General features: G+C 56.4%; 2 protein-coding genes across 3 annotated transcripts; both read right to left on the bottom strand.

The window, feature by feature from the left end:
• Positions 1 to 481: 481 nt before the first annotated feature.
• On the bottom strand, positions 482 to 3,935 carry LOC110477974 (regulator of cell cycle RGCC). Of its 2 annotated transcripts, none has more exons than XM_021544245.3 (5): positions 3,877 to 3,935; positions 2,923 to 3,078; positions 2,378 to 2,458; positions 2,012 to 2,074; positions 482 to 999 (listed from the first exon to the last, which is right to left on the bottom strand). In XM_021544245.3, exons 2-5 carry the CDS (start codon positions 3,074 to 3,076, stop codon positions 992 to 994), a joined length of 306 nt encoding a protein of 101 aa, XP_021399920.2. In that variant the 5' UTR covers positions 3,077 to 3,078; positions 3,877 to 3,935; the 3' UTR covers positions 482 to 991. The 2 variants fall into 2 exon arrangements, with proteins under 2 accessions (XP_021399920.2, XP_031360621.2); XM_031504761.2 differs by having other exon boundaries at positions 2,923 to 3,111; positions 3,877 to 3,918.
• A 4,516-nt stretch (positions 3,936 to 8,451) lies between these two features.
• On the bottom strand, positions 8,452 to 15,593 carry ARHGAP36 (Rho GTPase activating protein 36). Its single transcript, XM_077786622.1, has 9 exons — positions 15,448 to 15,593; positions 14,957 to 14,964; positions 13,780 to 13,842; positions 11,774 to 11,992; positions 11,058 to 11,253; positions 10,482 to 10,537; positions 10,177 to 10,327; positions 9,587 to 9,735; positions 8,452 to 8,775 (listed from the first exon to the last, which is right to left on the bottom strand). The coding sequence occupies exons 1-9, from the start codon at positions 15,560 to 15,562 to the stop codon at positions 8,452 to 8,454; spliced, it is 1,281 nt and encodes a 426-aa protein (XP_077642748.1). The 5' UTR covers positions 15,563 to 15,593.
• Between the last annotated feature and the right edge of the window lie 2,785 nt (positions 15,594 to 18,378).

The following is an 18,378-nucleotide window of genomic DNA, read 5'->3' as shown; positions in this document are numbered from 1 at the left end:
TCTGTCATCCCAGTGCTCAGGGTGGCACCTCCCGGGGACGGGAAACTCCAGGGGAAACACAGGAGGGGAATCCTGGGGGGACCCATCATCCACAGCCAAACCTCACTCAAAGCTCAGCTTGGCAGAGGGCTGCAAACCCACATCCCTGGGCCTTGTTCCTGGGCTGCTGAGGGGCAATAGCCAGGGGAAGTGGCACCAGAGCATCTCCCTTTGGAAGCAGGACCCTACATCCCAGAAGGGTGACAGGCAGTGGTCCATCTCCCTGAGCAGGCCTGGACTCTGCATCCTCTGCCACCCCAGTGTCCAAGCACCAAGGGGGAGGCAGGACAAGAGATTCCTGACATTCCTCTTCAGGAGGCACATGCTGCTGAACTTGCTTCCCTGAGGTTTCCCCCTTTTCCAGTGCCAGTCCCACCAGCTGGCAGCCCCAGGCATCCCTGCTCCCACTCTTGCCAATGGCAAAAAGATGGACACAGAGAGGCAGAGGTTTAAAATCCTGTTCACAGATCCATGTCCCCTCTGTACAGCACAAAATATATTTTTACAGTATTTACAGCAGCAGCTGGGGCAGAGGCACTTGGTGGGGGGGGCAGAGAGGGGCCCGATTTGGGGCTCCCCATGCAAAGCAAAGGTCAGCAGTGACAGATGCCACCAAGGAACCAGGCTTCCCAGCCTGGTGGGGACACGGGGGTCACGCTAACGTCCTGCAAGCTGATCTTCCCCAAAATTACTCTGGGGGCTTCAGCAGCAGCCCAGCTCCCCCCCAAACCCCAGAGCCACCAGACCTTGTCCAGGGCAGGGCCAAGACACCCAGGGCTGTCCTCTCCTGGCGCTGGCAGGGCCTTGCCACCATTGTCCCACGGCCGGATCCGTCCCCATGCCCATCCCTGTCCCCGGAGCCGTCCCCACCCCAGCCAGGGGTGCAGAAGCAGAGGCAGCATCAGGGAGACTCAGGGCTGGGGCTGCTCCTCTCCAGACTCCACGGCACAGCTCACATCTCTGCAGGATGACACAGAAGATGGTGACAGTCTGCAGGGTTAGAGCAGAAATCTGGGGCAGGGGGTCAGCTCTGGTCCCCTCCCTCCTTCCCAGCATGGCTGGGCCTGCAAAGGAACACTTCCCACCAGCCACCTCAATTTGGACACCAGGGATGGGAACAGATACCAGAGCTGTGCCTTACACAGTCTGCATGGGAGGAAATGTTTCTTTAACCAGGTTCTCTCTGCCTCCAGCCTGTCACGCAGGGCCCCTGTGGGAGGAAGTGGCTTCTGCCTCTGTTTCCCCAGCAAAGCAGCCATTGGGGAGCAGCCAAATTCTCCAAAGCTGCTGGGTACAGATGCCAGAGATGCCCAGCACAGCATCACCCCCCCTCTCACAGGGACACCCCCAGGCTCTTACCAGAAGGGAAACATCTGGAGGAGGAGAGCATGACCAACGGGCTGGGACTGCCCTCCCTGCCACCACACAGACCCACTCTCCTCCCTCCTGATGGGCTAGGTCAGGATACACCACAAGGGAAGATCCTTTTTTTGCTGCTGCTCACCTTCCCCACCAAGTAAAGTGCAGCCTCTGAGCAGCAGCTGGAGGGAGGCTGCAGGCAGAGGGCCACAGGCCTCTGTGCATGTTCCCAAAAACATCAGCAGCTCTGCTGCTGTTGGGCTTCACTGCCAGGACTAACCTGGCCTTCATGTCCCCAGTCCCCTCCCCCAGGCACCTGCACTGCACCTCATCTGAGGAAACTGAGGCAGCAGGGGGAGGAAGACACTTAAGCCATGGAATTTCTTCCCAAGCTGAAAGAGCTGGAAGAGGGAGATGACATCCATGACCCCTCCCCAAAGGAAGAACGGAAGGGCTCCACCACTGCAGCCATAATCAAGTTGCAAGCCCCCTGCAGCGGGACCCCCAGGCAGAGGAGGTGCTGGCCAGGCTGTGCCGAGTCAGGGGCAGCGAGGGAGCCCAGCCCAGGTGTCCCCTCCCCTGGGAAGGGCAGGGATCAAGGCTGGACATGTACCCTCCAAGGCTTTATCCAGGTCTGCGATGAACTCCTCCAGCTCCTGCGTGTCTCCGAGCTTTGCTAGTGGGGAAAAACAGGGTCAGGTCTTCCCATTCCCCCTCTCACTGGGAAGAGAGAGAGACCCCAACCCCTTGTTCCTGCACAGCTGCTCCAGCTGTGTCTGTCCCAGCCAGTCCAGCCTCAGCTGGGAAAATGTCAATCCCACTTCTGCCTCTTCCAGGCTCCTGCCAGGACACAGGGGCTCACTCCCACTCCCCAGGGCCCCATTGGCACCCCCCTCTCCAGGGCTGGCTGCCATTGCCAAGCCCAGCTGAGCGCAGAGAAGGAAACCCTGCAAACCCCTTTGGGTGGGGCCAGGCTCACCTTTGGTGGGATAAATGTCAGCTGAGCTGTTGAGGTGCTCCTCACTGGAGTTGAGGCTGCTTCCTGGGGATGTGCTGGCACCTGCAGAGACAGAGCATCAGTCCCTGGCCTGGGCACAGGCACCTGATGAACACTTTGCAGGAACACGGCCCGATCACACCCATGGCACAGGGTGGCACATTTTTGGAGACCCCATCTGCTCCTCTCCTGCTTCCAGGAATGCTTGGAGAAATGGAACTGAGTTTCTTTCTCAGGTCAAAGAGCACCAGAGGTTGTCTGGACACAGTTACAAGGACAGGGTTGTTACAGAGACCCGGGTTATCCCCAGCCTCTCACAGTGCTGCAGCAGCCTGCCTGGCACAAGGAGCCCTGGCAGATGTTGGCAGCTCCTGGGCCAGTATCCAGTGGTCATCCTCTCACCCAGCCCAGCAGGGCAGAGCCAGGCAGCATCAGCAGGAAGATGTGTTCCATGGAGGAACCACAGAGCTCCCACCCAGGCAGACACCATCCTCCCCAGGGCTCCTCACGCCCAACCCCAGACTCACTCTCCAGCTCATCGATGCCACTGTCATAGACCCTCTGTCCCGCTTTCCTCTTCAGCTCCTCCAGGTGCTGCTGGTACTGACTCGCAGGGCCCCGGGCGAAGTCCTCCATGACCTCGTCGAACTCCCTCAGCAGCTCACTGAGCTCCTCAGCCATCGCTGGGGGAAACGTGGTGATGTTGGGCTACCCACCTGGCAGGCAGGGCCAGCAAGAGCCTCTTGGGAGCAGCCCGGGCTGGGGAGGGGCAGAGCCAGGCTCCAGGTCCTGTCTGGTCCGAGCACACCCAGCTCCTCGGGCAGCTCAGCCTTCCCTCCAGCTCATCCCACAGCTGGGCTGGGGCCAGCCCAGTAAGAGCTGGTCCTACACAGGCTTGACAGAAACCCAGAAGGGTTTGATTAGGAAGGGACCTTAAAGCCCATCCCATTCCACCCCTGCCATGGCAGGGACGCCTTCCACCACCCCAGGCTGCTCCAAGCCCCATCCAGCCTGGCCTTGGGCACTGCCAGGGAGCCAGGGGCAGCAGGGCTGCTCCAACAGCCTGGCGGCACACGGAGGAACAGAGCAGGGCACAAACCCCGGCCGGGGCAGCCCGGGAGCCCCGGCTGCATCCCGCCCCGGGGGATGCCCGGGAGCCCGGCTGCATCCCGCCCCGGGGGATGCCCGGGAGCCCCGGCTGCATCCCGCCCCGGGGGATGCCCGGGAGCCCCGGCTGCATCCCGCCCCGGGGGATTCCCGGGACCCCCGGCTGCATCCCGCCCCGGGGGATGCCCGGGACCCCCGGCTGCATCCCGCCCCGGGGGATGCCCGGGAGCCCCGGCTGCATCCCGCCCCGGGGGATTCCCGGGAGCCCCGGCTGCATCCCGCCCCGGGGGATGCCCGGAGGATGCGGGGGACACAGGAGCGGACCCCTGGCGGGTTCCGGGAGGCGGCATCCCCCGGTTCGGCTCGGTACTCACCGGCTGCTCGGCTCCCCGCGCTCCGGTCCCGGCGCCTCCCGCTCCGCTCCCGCTGCTTTTGGCCCCGCACCGGGGCTGGGCGGGGTCCGCGGGAGGCTCCGCCCCAACGGCCGCGCGGGACCGGGGGAGTCCCGGGCCACCCCCCAAACAGCCCCTAACAAACACCTCCTAACACACACCCCCTAAAAAACACCCCCTAACACACACCCCAAACACCCCCAACAGCCCCTAACATACACCCCCTAACAAACCAACACCCCAAACACCCTCTAACAAAAACCCCTAACGAACACTGCAAAAACCCCTAACAAACACCACAAACACCCCTAGAAAACACCCCCTAACACACATCCCCTAACACCCCCAACAGCCTCTAACATACACCCCCTAACAAACCAACACCCTAAACACCCCCTAACACACACTCCAAACACATACCCCAAACACCCCCTAACAAACACCCTCTAACAAACACCCCAAACACCCTCTAACAAAAACCCCTAACAAACACCACAAACACCCCTAAAAAACACCCCCTAACACACACCCCAAACACCCCCAACCCCCCAAACAGCCTCTAACAACCCCAAACACCCCCAACAATCACCCCAAACCCCCTAATAAACACCCCCAACAAACACCCCAAACAACCCCTAAAAACACCCCAAACACCCCCTAACAAACACCCCAACAAACCCCCAAAACATCCCAAACACCCCCAAACAAACCCCTCAAACACCCCTAAACAAACAGCCTCTAACTCTCCCCATCCCATCTCGCTCCTGACCAACCCCGGACAGGAGGTGGAACAGGGGGGTCAGGCTCAGCTCCCGGGGAACACAGGACAGGGAGGGTCAAGCTGTGCCAGGGGAGGGTCAGGTTGGATATTAGGGAAAATTCCTCCACGGACAGGGCTGTCCTGCCCTGGCAAAGGGCCCAGGGCAGGGATGGAGTGCTTTAAATCCTGCTGGGATTTAAAGCCGTGTGGATGTGGTGCTTGGGGACATGGGTTGGGGTGGCCTTGGCAGTGCTGGGGAATGGTTGGACTGGGTGTTCTTGGAGGGCTTTTCAGCTTCCCACAGGTTTCCCAGAGAGCTGTCAAGCCCAGAGCTCTGAGTCTGGCCCTGCCCTGGATCCTGATCAGCAGCATGAGGGAGGTTTAAAAAAAGAGGAGCTCGGGCTCTGCTTTCTTTGCTGTTGGCTCTAAACCCACCCATGGATCCGAGCAGCCGGTCCCACTCCTGCAGATACTCCCTGTTGTAACCTCATACAAGCCCTAGGCCTGGCTCTGCCTGTGAAACCCCATGGTTGGAGGGGCTCAAGGGGGCTTTGGTGGGGCTGGAGCTAAAAACCAGCCAGAACCACCCCAACAGCAGCAACTGCCCCCAAAAACCAGCAACCGCCCCCCAAAACAGTGACCAGCTCCTGAGAGCCACCACACCCCCCCAAACTCCCCCAAACATTCACCATCCCCCAAATGCCACCACTGCCCCTAAAGCCACCACCCCCCCTCAAACAATCACCCCCAACAGCAGCAACCCCTCCTGTGCCAGCACTGGAGATCAGCAAAGATCAGGACAGAACCTCCCCTATTGTTCCTGAGGTGACTCCCAAGGCTTGAAGAGGCAAAGAGCCCATGGAAACAGAACCTGGAGCGTGACAAAAGCCAGCCAGCCCTTCCAGAGCAGGTCCAGAGCCAGGCCAAGGCTCCATGAATGACATTTGCAGCTGACTGGGGAGAAGGTTTATTTGGTGAGGCTGGAATAGAGCAGCTCCGAGCCAGCCCCGTGTGCTCCAGGGCTGCTCCCACGGGAGGCAGAGCAGAGGCTGTGGCCAGGCTGCCCTCAAGCGGAATTTCCAGCAATATCCCATCAACACTGCCAGGGATAAACCCCTACGGCGACTTCGATGGTTCTGGAGTAGCCAGAGAAAGCTGGAGCTTCCCAGTGAGCTCCCCCTGCCCCGTTATGGTGCTGGGAAAGAGAAATCCAACAGGACTTTTCCAGAAAAGAGCTGCCTCCTGTGTCAGCATCCCTGTTCCATCCTAGAATCATGGATCACAGAATGGTTTGGGTTAAAAGGGGCCTTAAAGTCCATCCCACTCCAGCCCCTGCCATGGACAGGGACACCTTTCACTGCTCCAAGCCACATCCAGCCTGGCCTTGGAGACTTCCAGAGATCCAGGGCAGCCACAGCTGCTCTGGACAACCTGTGCCAGTGTTTTACCACCCTAGGAAAGAATTTGAAAGGCTGGAGGCTGCTCTTGCAGCAGGTACAATAGCACCCAGAGCAGTGGCTGGACACAATGTTGGTTTCACAGCTGACACTCGAGTGTTCCGGTGGCCTCTGGATTTATCTGCTCCTCCAGACACAACAGCTCTGCTGCTCTTTGGAGCTTATCAGCTCCCAGGGGGTCTCACCGGCTATCTCACAGCACAGGCTCCCCCAGGAAATACTTCCCCACCCATCCCAACTGCTCTGATCTGCAGGGAAGGGACCTTTGCAAAATAAGAGCTCATCCCTGAGCAGGGCACCTGAGAAGGTCTGGGTGCCTTCAGGCCAGGACTGGGTGCAGGTGGTGGACTATGGAATACTGTTTGCAGAAGTACCATTTTATCCCCAGAAGTGCTCTGCTGTGGCTGCCCCATCCCTGGAAACATTCAAGGCCAGAAGGCCAGGCTGGATGGGCTTGGAGCAGCCTGCTGCAGTGGAAGGTGTCCCTGCCTGTGCCAGGCCTCACCACCCTCACAGGGAAGAATTTCTCTGAATATCCCATCTAGCTGTGCCCTTTAGCAGTGGGAAGCCATTCCCCTTGTCCTGTCCCTCCAGGCCCTTACAAAAGCATTTGGATAGATGGATAAGCTCCCTCTGAGCCGTCTCTTCTCCAGGCTGAGCAGTCCCAGCTTCCTCAGCCTGTCCTCCCAGGAGTGCCCGCAGGTTTAGGGATGATTAAATCCATTCCCCGAGGTGCTGTGAGAAGGAGGTGGCAGGGGAGGGCCGTGCTGAGGACATGGCAGTGCTTGGACCTGCAGGGAGGTGCCAGCCTGGCCGGTGACCCCCGAGTACAGCTCTGCCCCCAGGGCACAGGGGCTGCCCCCAGAGGGAGGCAGGGGCTGGGTTTTGCTGGGAAAAGCTGCCTGGTTTTGTCCAGAGAGCCTGGCCAGGGCTTGCTAGATGCCAACATGCAGGTTGAGGAAGGAGACGTTGCTGTACAGCTCCGAGGAGACCGAGCCTCGCTCCAGGCTGTGTGTCCAGCCGGGCCGTGCGGACGGAGCGAGGTCCTCCCCGCGACCCTCACGCTCTGGGCTCCTAAGGAAGCAAAAAAGAGAGAGATGCTGTTTGCAAATGCTTCTTCTGCTCACTGCACTCCCCAAATGGGCTCAAGCAGTGATCCCAAAGATTGCCACCCCCAGACAGTACCAAAAGGAATGTGAAGACAAACAAGAAGCTGTAGTATGGATCACAGAATCCTAGGTTTGGGTTGGAAGGAACTTTGAAGAGCATCTAGTCCATGGGCAGGGATACCTTCCATTGGACTAGGTTGCTCCAAGCCCCATCCAAACTGGTATGGAAGTGGCCTGTGGTCCAGGAAAACCCTTCCCACAGGACAGTTCATGTTTACTGAAGAGTCACCAGGTCTCCTGAAGGCTCTTGAGGATCCCCTGTTTTCAACCATGCCCTACCTCCAACCCCAGGGAGCAAACCCCCTCCTGCAATATGTGCCATGGTGGACCCAGCTCATGGGACACGAGGTCCTTTCAGCCCCACCACCTTTAACCTTAGGGAAGGGAATGAGCTCCAGTTCTGAGCCTCAGTAGGACTGTCCCATCTTGCACCCAAAATGTGGATGTATGGACAGCCCCACACAGACACACGGGGCAGGCAAAGACTGCAGGGAAACGTGGACACCAAGGATGGAGGAGGTTTGGAGAGGGCTGGTGGTGGAGCAGGAATCAGCGTGTGACACTGAGAGGGAGGAGCAGGGGAAGGGCTGGACAGGAGCCCTGTGGATACCAAAGCTCTGGAGAGAGCTGGCACAGGCTGAGGAGCAAACAGGGACAGCAGGGAGCTCCGGGGATGGGAAGGACGGAGTGTGAAGGGCTTTTGCTGGGGAGCTCGTGACCAGAGGCTGTAGGAAAGAGCAGTCTGGAGGAAGATGAGCAGGGTGTGCTGTCACCTGTCCCTGTGCCCTGAGGAGCCCCTTGGGAACTTCCTGCGCAGCAGGTACTCGATGACATCGGGGTCTGTCTGGAACAGCCTCCTCAGGATGTCACACTGCATCTCTGGAGACACCTGGGGAGACACGGCCACACCACTCAGGGGGTCCCTCTCGGCAGGAGGCTGAGCAGAGGCAGCCAAGGAAGGACCCCAGGATGTGGTCACAGACCCAGCATGTTGGTGTCACACCCCACACACCTCCCAGGCTCTGCAGGATCTCAGCCCCTGCTTTCCCCACACTATCCCCAGTCCTTTGGCTCCCTGCAGACCCCAAAAATTGCTATAAGGCTTTTTGGGGATCTGAAATGCCACATTCCAATAGGCCTGAGGGGACTTTTACTGCTGCCTGCAAGTGCACTATGGGAGGGTGGAGAGAGGAAGGAGCCAGAGCCTTCCCAGAGGACAGGCACAGACCGAGGTGTGCATCTCTGACAGGGACAAAATCGTTCCCCTGCTGCTCTTGGAAGAGTTCAGAGGGAAGGAGGGGCTGGCCTGAGGAGCCCCACGTACCATGAACAGGGAGTGGTGGTGCTCAATCAGCCTCTGGAGCACCAGGATTATGGCAGCGCTGTCCTCAAAGTTCAGGGCACTGGCATCTTTCTCTCCAGGCTTCTCCTTCTGCAGGATGTTGGGACCAAAGACTGTAGCCAGGTTTGACACTGTCATTTTATTCCCAGGGATCTACAAGGAAGCACAAAAGGAACCTGTGGACTGTGGATGCAGTGGCATGGGATGTCCCAGGATATCCTCACCCACCCCAGGGCAGGGACAGGAGGTGAGGTGAGGGCGAGATGTTGGTCTGGGTGCAGTTTGGTCCTCTCTGAGCTGGTGGCAGGGCCAGCACAAAGGGCTTGAGGTGCTGGAGCACACACTCCTCCCATTCCCACCTGTCTTGTCAGCGTTCAGGAACACACATAATCACAGGATATGATTATATGCAGGTGCTTTTATTGAGAGCTCTGGGAATGAGGGGTACAGACCCAAATCTGACTCTGACACGGCTTTTGGGCTGACCGTATTTTATATTCTACCGTTATATAACTTACATATGAATTATTAAACTCATATTGTTCTCTTGTATACATTGACATGAGTTTCTCGTCATTTTTTTAGGCCCCTGACCACAGTTTCTCATGATTATTCTTATGATTAAACAGTAATTATATTTAATTACGAAACAATCATCACATCTAACAATTATATCATTTATCGTGTACTAGCTACACAGGTGCAGTTCTAGCAAGGTACGCAGTCTTGCTGTACTTAGGGTGTTTATTTTCTTTTCGGGGCCTACTAAGCTTAATTTTCCTTTTAACGATGTTAAAACCCTTTTGCTATCAGTCTCACCTTCCCACCTTTTCCAACCACAATGATCCTGGGATTCCGTGAAGGATTTGTTTTTTTCCCAAAGCCTTCACCCAGGCTTGCAGCAGCTGTGCTCAGTGCCAGCCACAGCAGCCCGAGCCCCTTTCCCCCTCTGGAGCAGCCTTACCTCGTGGCCCTCGGGGTCCCAGGAGCTCTCGGCGTGCCGGGCCACCCGTGCCAGGAAGCGCAGGAGCCGGAGCAGGGTGTCGCTGTGGCACGGGGGCAGCAGGAACAGCAGCAGCTGCAGGGTGTCCAGCTGGGCTGGCCCCTCCAGGGCTGGGGGAGCAGCTGTTAGTGAGGGTCCCAGCCCACCAGGCACTTCTAGCCCTCCCCTGCATGCTTGGGAATGAGCTCTGGTGGGAGCCAGGCCGCTGTCCCACCCTTCATCCCATGGGATGGAGAACCCAGCAAGGGCTGTGGTGACGTTGGATACTGCGCAGCCCCACAGACTATCCTGGACCAGAGGGATTTTTATAGTCCAATTCAAAAGAAATCAAACAAAACCCCCACCAAACCCACTGTGGCAGTGCCAGGGAGCACAACACCCATCCCATCGCTGTGCAGAGGCTTTGGAAAAGAAGGGTGGTGACGAAGGATCCATTCCTGGCAGTGTCCAAAGTCAGGCTGGACAGGACTTGGAGCAACCTGACCAAGTGAGAGGTGCCCCCGACACAAACCCTCCTGTGGCTCTGCAGGCTCTGCTCCAAAGGTACTCACTGGCTGTGCTGAGGAAGGCTCCATAGAGCTCTCTGGGAATCAGGGAATCGGGCATATCCCGGAGAAATTCTTTGAGCAGGGCAGCCACATCATGAACACTTTGATGTTCATCCAAGAAAACATCCAGCCCTCGGTCAAACTCCTCCCTCAGCTTGGAGATGGAAGAAATGGGAAGGATGAAAATCAGTCAGTTTTAGTCTGTTTCAGACCTCTCCACACCAGTGTCAGCTCTATCCATCCCATCCACACGAGCCTCTATCCCTGACAAGGCACAGCCAGAGGATGCAGTCAATGTCCCCCTTTACCTGCTGGACTCTTTTCTTGGAGCTCCCGACACGGAAGATGCCAACAGTTTGGAGCCCTGGGGGACAGAGAGGTTAGTGCAGTGCATTCCCACGGCTCCCTGCCACCCTGGCTGCTCCTGGGAGCACCTCAGCACCATGGTTGGGCTTCTCCTGCATGGCTTCCCCTTCTCCAGGCAGTGAGGAAAAGGAAAGGCTGTGGAGCCATGAGATTTCCTTGGGTTGCCCATGTGAAGGGAGATCTCATCCCTACAGTCACTGTGAGCGAGGGCTGGATGTGCCGCAGAGGTTGAGGCATCAGGAGATGGTCACTGACACACAGTGACATTCCCTCCTCAGTGACATTTCCCTCTGGTGCTGCATCCAACCCTGAGGACTCTCCACAGGAGGCTTACTGGAAGATGCCCTGCCCCAGGACTCACAGAAGCATTCAGGTTGGGAAGGACTTCTAAGACCATCGAGTCCAACCTTTGGGTGAATCCCACAGTGCCCATTAAACCCGGCACCTCCTCCCACCTTGGGGGTGGCCAGGCCAGGATGTGCTGGTGGCCACACACAGGCAGCTTTTCCAGCCCTTACCGTGTGTCTCAAGGTGTGTGCAGCACCTGTCCACAATCCGTGGCACCTGCCAGGTGATGGGGTTCAGGCTCAGGGGCCTCTTCTTGCCCCGGCTCCTGCGAGGGCCCAGCTCGTGGGGGTGGGAGAGCTGCAGGGCCTCCAGCAGCTCGGACGCGTTGTCACTCAGATCCGTGATGGAATCCACGGACATGGCCCCCTGTGATGGAGCAGAGGGTGTTTGTAGGTGCAGGAATGACCCCACAGATCCATCACTGCCGTGACCTCATGGGTTTCTGGGAAAGAGCAGCATCCAGTGCCACCCCTGCCATGGGCAGGGACACCTTCCACTATCCCAGGTTGCTCCAAGCCCCAGTATCCACCCTGGATTTGGACACTTCCAGGGACCCAGGGCAGCCACAGCTTCTCTGGGCACCCTGAGCCAGGAGCTCCCCATCCTCATGGGGAAGAATTCCTAATTCCCAATCCCTGTGCTCTGGACCCTTAAATGTCCCCCTGGTAACCTCAGCTCCATAAGAGCTGCGCTAGTGAAGGTCCTCCCAGTCCATCTCTGAGGGGACTGGGGACATCACCATTTCCCTGAGGACAGACTGGGACAGGCCCAGCCTGGGACACAACCAACTCAGTCAGTCAGAAAAGCTCCTGGAAAATCCCATTTATTGCCCAATTCAGACCCCCCCATCCCACAGCACCAGCCCAGCCCATTTTGGGGACCATACCCTCCGCTGGCTCCAGGAGCTCTTGTCCAGAAGAGATGGGGAAAGCGGCTCCTCTGGGAAGCCCCCGTCGGGAGCCCGGATACAGCTGGTGCCCATTCCCAACCTCCTCTGCCTCTGAGCCCGGAACCTGGTCACCGTGGCCTCCACCTCCAGGCACAGCCGCCGGCTCCTGCCCACGGCCTCCTGCAGCTGGCGGCAGGCGCGGTCGTTGGCAATGACCTGGGGGAGCGGGACCCCGAAGGTGTGGGGAGAACAGTCTGGGGGAGACACGGGAGGAAGGGACAGGCACGGCAGTGAGGGAGATGCACGGATGAACCCCACGTTTCCTGCCCCCAGGAGCGCCTGGAGAGCGTGGTGCGTTCCCAAGGAGCTGCTCCTCCTGGAGAGCAGGAAAGGTGTGGTGGGACCCTGGTGCCAAAGTGCCAAGGGGGAGGGCACAGCATGGGAAACGGGGTGCTGGGGGGACAGGGAGGAGACACAAGGGCTTGCTCCCCATCAATGGGCTTGCTGGAGCCTGTCCCAGCATTTCCTGGAGTTTCCTTCCTTAAACTGGCTATAGCCCCATAAAGATGCCATTGGCATCTATGAAGCAACAAGTTCGTAAATCACAAAAAGATCCTTTCCAAATTCTAACTGTGAGAAATGGATTTGTAGAGAGTTCTCAGGGCCTAACAGAAGGCCCACACAGTATACATCCATATGCAAACTTTGAGAGAAGAAATGCTGACTAAGAAATATCATAGAATAAGACAAAAATTGTTGAGAGAAAAATTGAGCTAGACAAAAAGTCTCAAAAAATGACCTTACAAATAAGACTATATACTTTAGAGAAATAAAACTATGAAAAACGCATTATATTAGGATCCACGAGGGGTGCTTTTAGAGGATTGGCTTTAAGGCATCTACAGCATAGCTTAGCAAAAAGCTGATAGGCCAAGAAATGCTTATAGTGTATTGTAATTAGGAAATAGTTGTGATTGTGATGGTGTGCATTACAACATCTATATTGTTTCACTCTTCTCATGAGATTAAAAATCGAATAAAAGTTTTTAAAACACCTCTCAGATGCGTTTTAAGAAAAAGAAGAGTATTGTCCAACAAATTGGTGCCCGTGTGAGGACACAGATAATCTGGTTAAACTGTCTGACCTGTCAGAAAGCCTCGAGGTCATTTTTGTAAAGTGTTGTTGAGAGAAATGCAAATCCCAGGATCCTAACTCTTGCAAGAAGAGAGAAGTTGGATTTCTACCCTCATTGCTGCCTCAATCAGGACAAAGATCCAACAAGGACTTGCCTGTTATTCAACATCAGGTAAGCCTCAGGGAAGACGTTAGGACACAAGATGTCCAATTTGCCTAGAAATGTTTATAAACACCTTAAAGATCTGGTCAAATCTAATTGCTGTAACGTTTCAAAATCTGAGTTAAAGGATTTACTATTATGCATTCAGAAGCAGTTTCCAGCTGCGGATGAAGCTTCTATGTTATCACTCCCTCTCTGGGAGCTTTTAGGACTGAAACCATAAACACAGATCAAACAGCTGTTAAGTTGCTACCAGCATGTTGTACAATGATTGATATGTTTAAACATTCTACTAAATATTCTAAGTAAAATGTGAGGCATTAATGTGAGTAGTTTCCTTGCATGGGCTTTGTACTGGTCTGGAGAACCTCATTCCCACCTGGCTCTGCTCTAGGATTCTGTGTACCCCAGGGCTGTCACTGAGGTCCTTCAAGGAAAGCTAAGATAGAACTGGGGGCAGCAAGACTGGGGCAAAATGTGCAGGTAGACACATTTATAGGTGTTCACCTTGAAAAGGCATTTCACATTGCACATATTCCACACATCTTTCCGTGCCTTCCAGGCTCCATCCATTCCAAGAACAGAAGAACAACCTGTGATGAAGCATCCTGCTGGATTTGGGCACCTCCCACCCCACCCCAACAAAAATCACCCATTCCCCCTGAGAGCAGGGACCAAAGCCCAGGTAAAAGTGATGCTGCTCACCTTTCCTCTCCTTTGAGAAGCTCTCCAGCTTCTGCCGGATGGATTTAATGCCTTTGGAGCCATCTAGGAGGAGAAGAGAAGGGGAAGACTCAGCATAGGCTCCTGTCCCTCTGCAGCCTCCAGCCAGGGGACACTGCAGTGACAGCCACAGCCCTGAGGGGATCCAGGAGACCCCTGGGATACAGTGGGCAGCACAGGGACCAGCCCTGGAGATGGACATCACTGCCTGGAGAACAATCCTGGAGATGGGCTGCAGGTGAAGGAGTGGAGGGACCCCGTGGCTCTACACGAGCAGCAAGGCCCAGAAAGGCTTTTGGGAATGTTTTACAGAGCACAGACATAAAAAGTTGTACAAAACACCATCACAAATCCCATCCTGCTCTGGAGGACTCCCACCTCACACATCCAGCAGCAGCGAACTGAGAATTCACTCACTGCCCACCCTAAATCCTTCCAGGACACATCACCCTATTCTGGCTCATACTCTTCATTCCTGAGGAATTCTCTTCCTAGGAACAGCTTATATCTACTTGTTTGGGTTCTTTTGTAAGACTTAGAGGAAAGCTCTGACAGCTGGAATGAGGAACGTGAGCCCAGAAGCCAACATAAATTATCCAGCAGCACACTGACCAACAAGGAAGGAAATATTGGGGTTTGGGGTTTTTTTTGGCACTGCACCGGTCCCTAGAGGAGCTGCTGCTGCAGGGTGTCACTGCAAGCTGGATCACAACAGTTCAAAATAAAACAAAATAGAAAAGGAATCAGGATGTTTGTGGTCAAAGTCCTCCAGGGCTGGAGCCTTGGAGCAACTGGGACTTCTGGGAAGGAGAGGGGAGCTGTGCTGGACTCATGGCATGAAATCTTTGGGATATTAAGATGGGAAACCAGACTTGGGTGTCACATCAAGCAGTTGGTGCTCAGTGTGAGGCTGGGCACTGGGAGATGCTCCATCCATGGGAGAGGATTCCAGGGACCTGGGGTCTCCATCCTGCCCTGAGGTGGTGGGATGGAAGGGGGGCTGGAGACCCCCAGGCTCCCTCTGCACCACCAGCCCCAGCCCTGGTGAGCTGGTGGCATCCCCTGCCCTGCTGGGATGCCAAAAACAGCCCAGGGCACAGGAGGCACATCAAGTGGATAAGAAGTGAATTAGGGAAGGAGTCTGAAAACCACAACTCACTGGGATTGCTGGTGGGGGACACAGGCAGTCCTGGGAACCCTGACAGGGCCTCTGTGCTCAGTTCCTGTGGAGCTCCTAAATTTATCCACCCTTTAACGTGCCAGTGCATTATCCACGCTCCCAAAAGCCCCTTTCCAGCATCAGGACTTAGTGCTGGCCATGGATCCAAACAGCAAATCCCGTCCCACCCCAAGGGCACTCAGACAATCCCAGTGGAGACCTCGCCAAGTTGTCCCATCTGGTTTGGGTTTGGGAGGGTCACGTTCTCACACTGCTGCGGACACGCAAACCCCTCCAGACTGATTGGGCCTTCGGGGCTCAGAGGAAATAAAGGAGGAATGAGAAATCAAATGGACCAAAATGTGTCACAAATTCCATAACCATCATCCCGGGCTGTGGTGCAGGGTGAGCAGCATGAACGGCTCAGCCTCAGCCCCCCTTGGCAGGAAGGGGTCCCCTGTCCCCTCCTGTCCCCTCCTGTCCCCCTGTACCTCTGTCCAGACTGAGGTGCCCCACGGGCAGCCTCTCCTGCAGCCGGAACAGCGCCAGCTCCTGCAGACTGGCCCTCTCCAGCTCGGACAGGCTCTGCAGGGCCACGGGCTGCATCCCAGGGCTGGGGCCTGGCACAGGGGGCGAGCCAAAGGTCCTCTGGAAAACGCACCTGTGTGAAAGGAACACATGGCAGCGATACCTGCTTGGGGAGAGAAACACCTGGGAGCACCCCAGGGAGCCTCTGCAGGAGACATTTGTCCCTCTGTCACCTCTCCTAAGAGCCAGTGGGGCTGCAGATCCCCAGCCACATCATCTCGCTTCAACCTTCCAAGCAAAGGCCTTGGAGGCAGCAGGAGAAGAGATTTAGATTTGATATTGGGGAGGAATTTTTCCCTGTGAGGGTGGGGAGGCCCTGGCACAGGTGTGGCTCCTCTGTCCCTGGGAGTGTCCATGGCCAGGTTGGATGGGGCTTGGAGCAGCCTGCACTGGTGGAAAATGTCCCTGCATGGAAGGAGATAAGCTTTAAGGTCTCTCCCAACCCAAGCAATTCCACAGTTCCATGATTTATCTCTTTTAAATCACAAACAACTGCACACAATCAGAGGTGCTGAAGCCCTTTACCCCAGGCACAGGCTGGACTACAGCCCATGGACACACCCTGGACACCCCACCTGCTCCCCCAGAGCTTTGGGGAGCCCTCCCTGTTGTGTGCAGGCTCTGGGAGAGCCCACACGGGGACCTGGTTCCTCACCCCACACTGACCTGGCTGCCTCCATCCGGTGCCACCTGTGCCACCAGTGCCCCAGCACTGGCACCACCCAGCACGGTCCAGAGAGCAACAGCAGCCCCAGGGAGAAGATAGGACTGAGGTCAGAGTACAGGCTCTGAAAAGAACCTCCCCAAAGAGGCTTAAGGCAAGAATGAGAAATTAATGCCTGGAAGTATCAAGGGATGCACTGAGACCCTTGAGGAACGGGAGGAACAGGACAGGGCTCCTGTGTCAGTCTCTGCCACTTCCCTCCAGCCCCCCAGACTGGTTCCTTCTGGCCAGGTTTGAAATTTCAGTTTCTAAAGGTTAGAAATTGGAAACTTAGAAATTAGAATTTAGAAAGTTACATAAATTAAAGAAGAAAACAAATATAAAGGAGTTGTTCAGAGTTCCCTGTAAGGAGACACTGAAAAGGGAATTCAACTACATCATAGAATCCCACACTAGTTTGGGTTGGAAGACACCTCAAAAACCATCTCATTCCACCCCTGCCATGGGAGGGACGCCTTCCACTATCCCAGGCTGCTCCAAGCCCCAATATTCACCCTGGCCTTGGGCACTCCAGGGAACCAGGGGCAGCCACAGCTGCTCTGGGCAACCTGTGCCAGGGTCTCACCACCTTAGGAAGGAATTCCTTCCCAGTATCCCATCCATCCCTGCCCTCTGTCAAACTAAAGAGACACAGCGCAGGGATTTTTGTAACTTCCAACCTGCTCCCCCGGGGCAGGAAATTCCTTGGGTATCACAGATGAGAGCATCCCCACATGCCAGGGACAGCTCCTGAACCTCTGCTGCACCAGGAGCTCCCAGCAGGGTGGGAGCAGCTCTGCTGTGGGTGGATGCATGCATGGATGGATGGATGCATGGATGGGTGGATAAAGCCCTGGAGATACACAGTGCAGGGAATTACCTTTGTGCAGGTGAAGCTCCACACTCCAGCAGAGCCCATGGCCACATCCCTAGCCCAAGCAGAGTCCTGGGGGATGTGGCCATGGGGGGAGGAGGAATCCCAGTCACGAGAGGGAGCAGCAGAGGGAAGGCAGGAAGGAGAAGGCAGGAAGGAGAAGGCCGGACAAGCTGCTGTTTATCTTCCCAACCGCAGGCGCCACTCGAGGAGCCCTGTGACGTGCCACCACCACTGGCACTGCCAAAGCTCATCCTCCAGGAGTTAAACCCCAAACACCTGCCCTGCGTCTCACCCCAGGTGAGGATTTATGTCCCTGGGAATAGCTGAGATGGAGACCAGCACCTCCAAGGCAGAGGCACAGCAGCAGCGTGGGTGTCCCTGCAGGGGACAGGGATTGGTGATCCCTCTGGATCCCATGGGCCAGGAGCTCACTCAGCCTGCACAGGCACCAGGCTCCCCACAAGGAAGGAAAGGCCAGCCCACAGCAGGGGCAAAGCCAGAGCCCGACTAAAATCCTCCTCTGGAGGGGATGCCAGAGCATGAATCTCACAAATTCAAAAACAAGACTAGTGCTTATTTCAGGAAATCTCATGGGGAAAGCTCAGTGCAGCTGCCCCCTCCATTCCCAGGGAGCAGGGGCTGCTCCCCACTTTCAGCTGCAGTTTCTCTCTCCCCAGCTGGAGCAAGGGGCCCACCTTTACCTCGCCCGTGTCCTCTCACGCAGCACCAGCAGCTCCTGGAGCTCCTGGCTCTTCCTTTGGGACAATGGTTTTCACAGCAGCATCTCCTGCAAGGCTCCAGGGACCCTTCCAGCCCACAGGCAGGAGGAGAAGTGGGGAAGTGATGATGGAAAGGAGCTGCCACAGCCGAGGGGAGGAGAGAGGGGATGAGAATGTGAATTTTCTGCCAAAGAAATGAGAGCCAGAAACAACGTGTGGAGAGAGGGCAGGGCTGGATGGAACTGCACTTCCCACGCTGGACACGGAGCCTTGGCAGGGATTGCTCATTGCTCAATCCCCTCCATCCTCAGCTCTGCCTGCTCCCATCCATGGGCAACCAGGACACCCCTGAAGCATCAGCTGTGCTGCCAGATGAAACCTGAACTGGGAATGTGCTGCCTGGGCTGGCTGGGGAGGACCAGGGGATGATTCCCACCTCAGCTCTCCATGCAGACCTTCCTGGTGCTCCACCACAGCATCTTCCCTGTGACAGAGTGACTGGCAGGGTCTGGCACACGCAGGGTCCCTGCAGAGC

Source organism: Lonchura striata, chromosome 14, assembly GCF_046129695.1.
Source record: "Lonchura striata isolate bLonStr1 chromosome 14, bLonStr1.mat, whole genome shotgun sequence".
NCBI classification, from domain to species: Eukaryota; Metazoa; Chordata; class Aves; order Passeriformes; family Estrildidae; genus Lonchura; species Lonchura striata.
The sequence above is the reverse complement of the archived record's forward strand: the minus strand, read 5'-3'. Positions and strand labels throughout refer to the sequence as shown.

Bases quoted from the DNA above. Each gene is read 5' to 3' on its own strand.
- LOC110477974 (XM_021544245.3), bottom strand. From the start codon at position 3,076: ATGGCTGAGGAGCTCAGTGAGCTGCTGAGGGAGTTCGACGAGGTCATG. The intron at 2,459-2,922 runs GTGAGTCTGGGG...CTGTCTCTGCAG, and splicing joins TGGCATCGATGAGCTGGAGA to GTGCCAGCACATCCCCAGGA. The intron at 2,075-2,377 runs GTGAGCCTGGCC...TTTCCCCACTAG, and splicing joins TGACATTTATCCCACCAAAG to CAAAGCTCGGAGACACGCAG.
- ARHGAP36 (XM_077786622.1), bottom strand. From the start codon at position 15,562: ATGCAGCCCGTGGCCCTGCAGAGCCTGTCCGAGCTGGAGAGGGCCAGT. The intron at 11,993-13,779 runs GTGAGCAGCATC...CCGCTCCCCCAG, and splicing joins CTTCTCAAAGGAGAGGAAAG to GTCATTGCCAACGACCGCGC. The intron at 11,254-11,773 runs GTATGGTCCCCA...GCTCCATCACAG, and splicing joins GCTCCTGGAGCCAGCGGAGG to GGGGCCATGTCCGTGGATTC.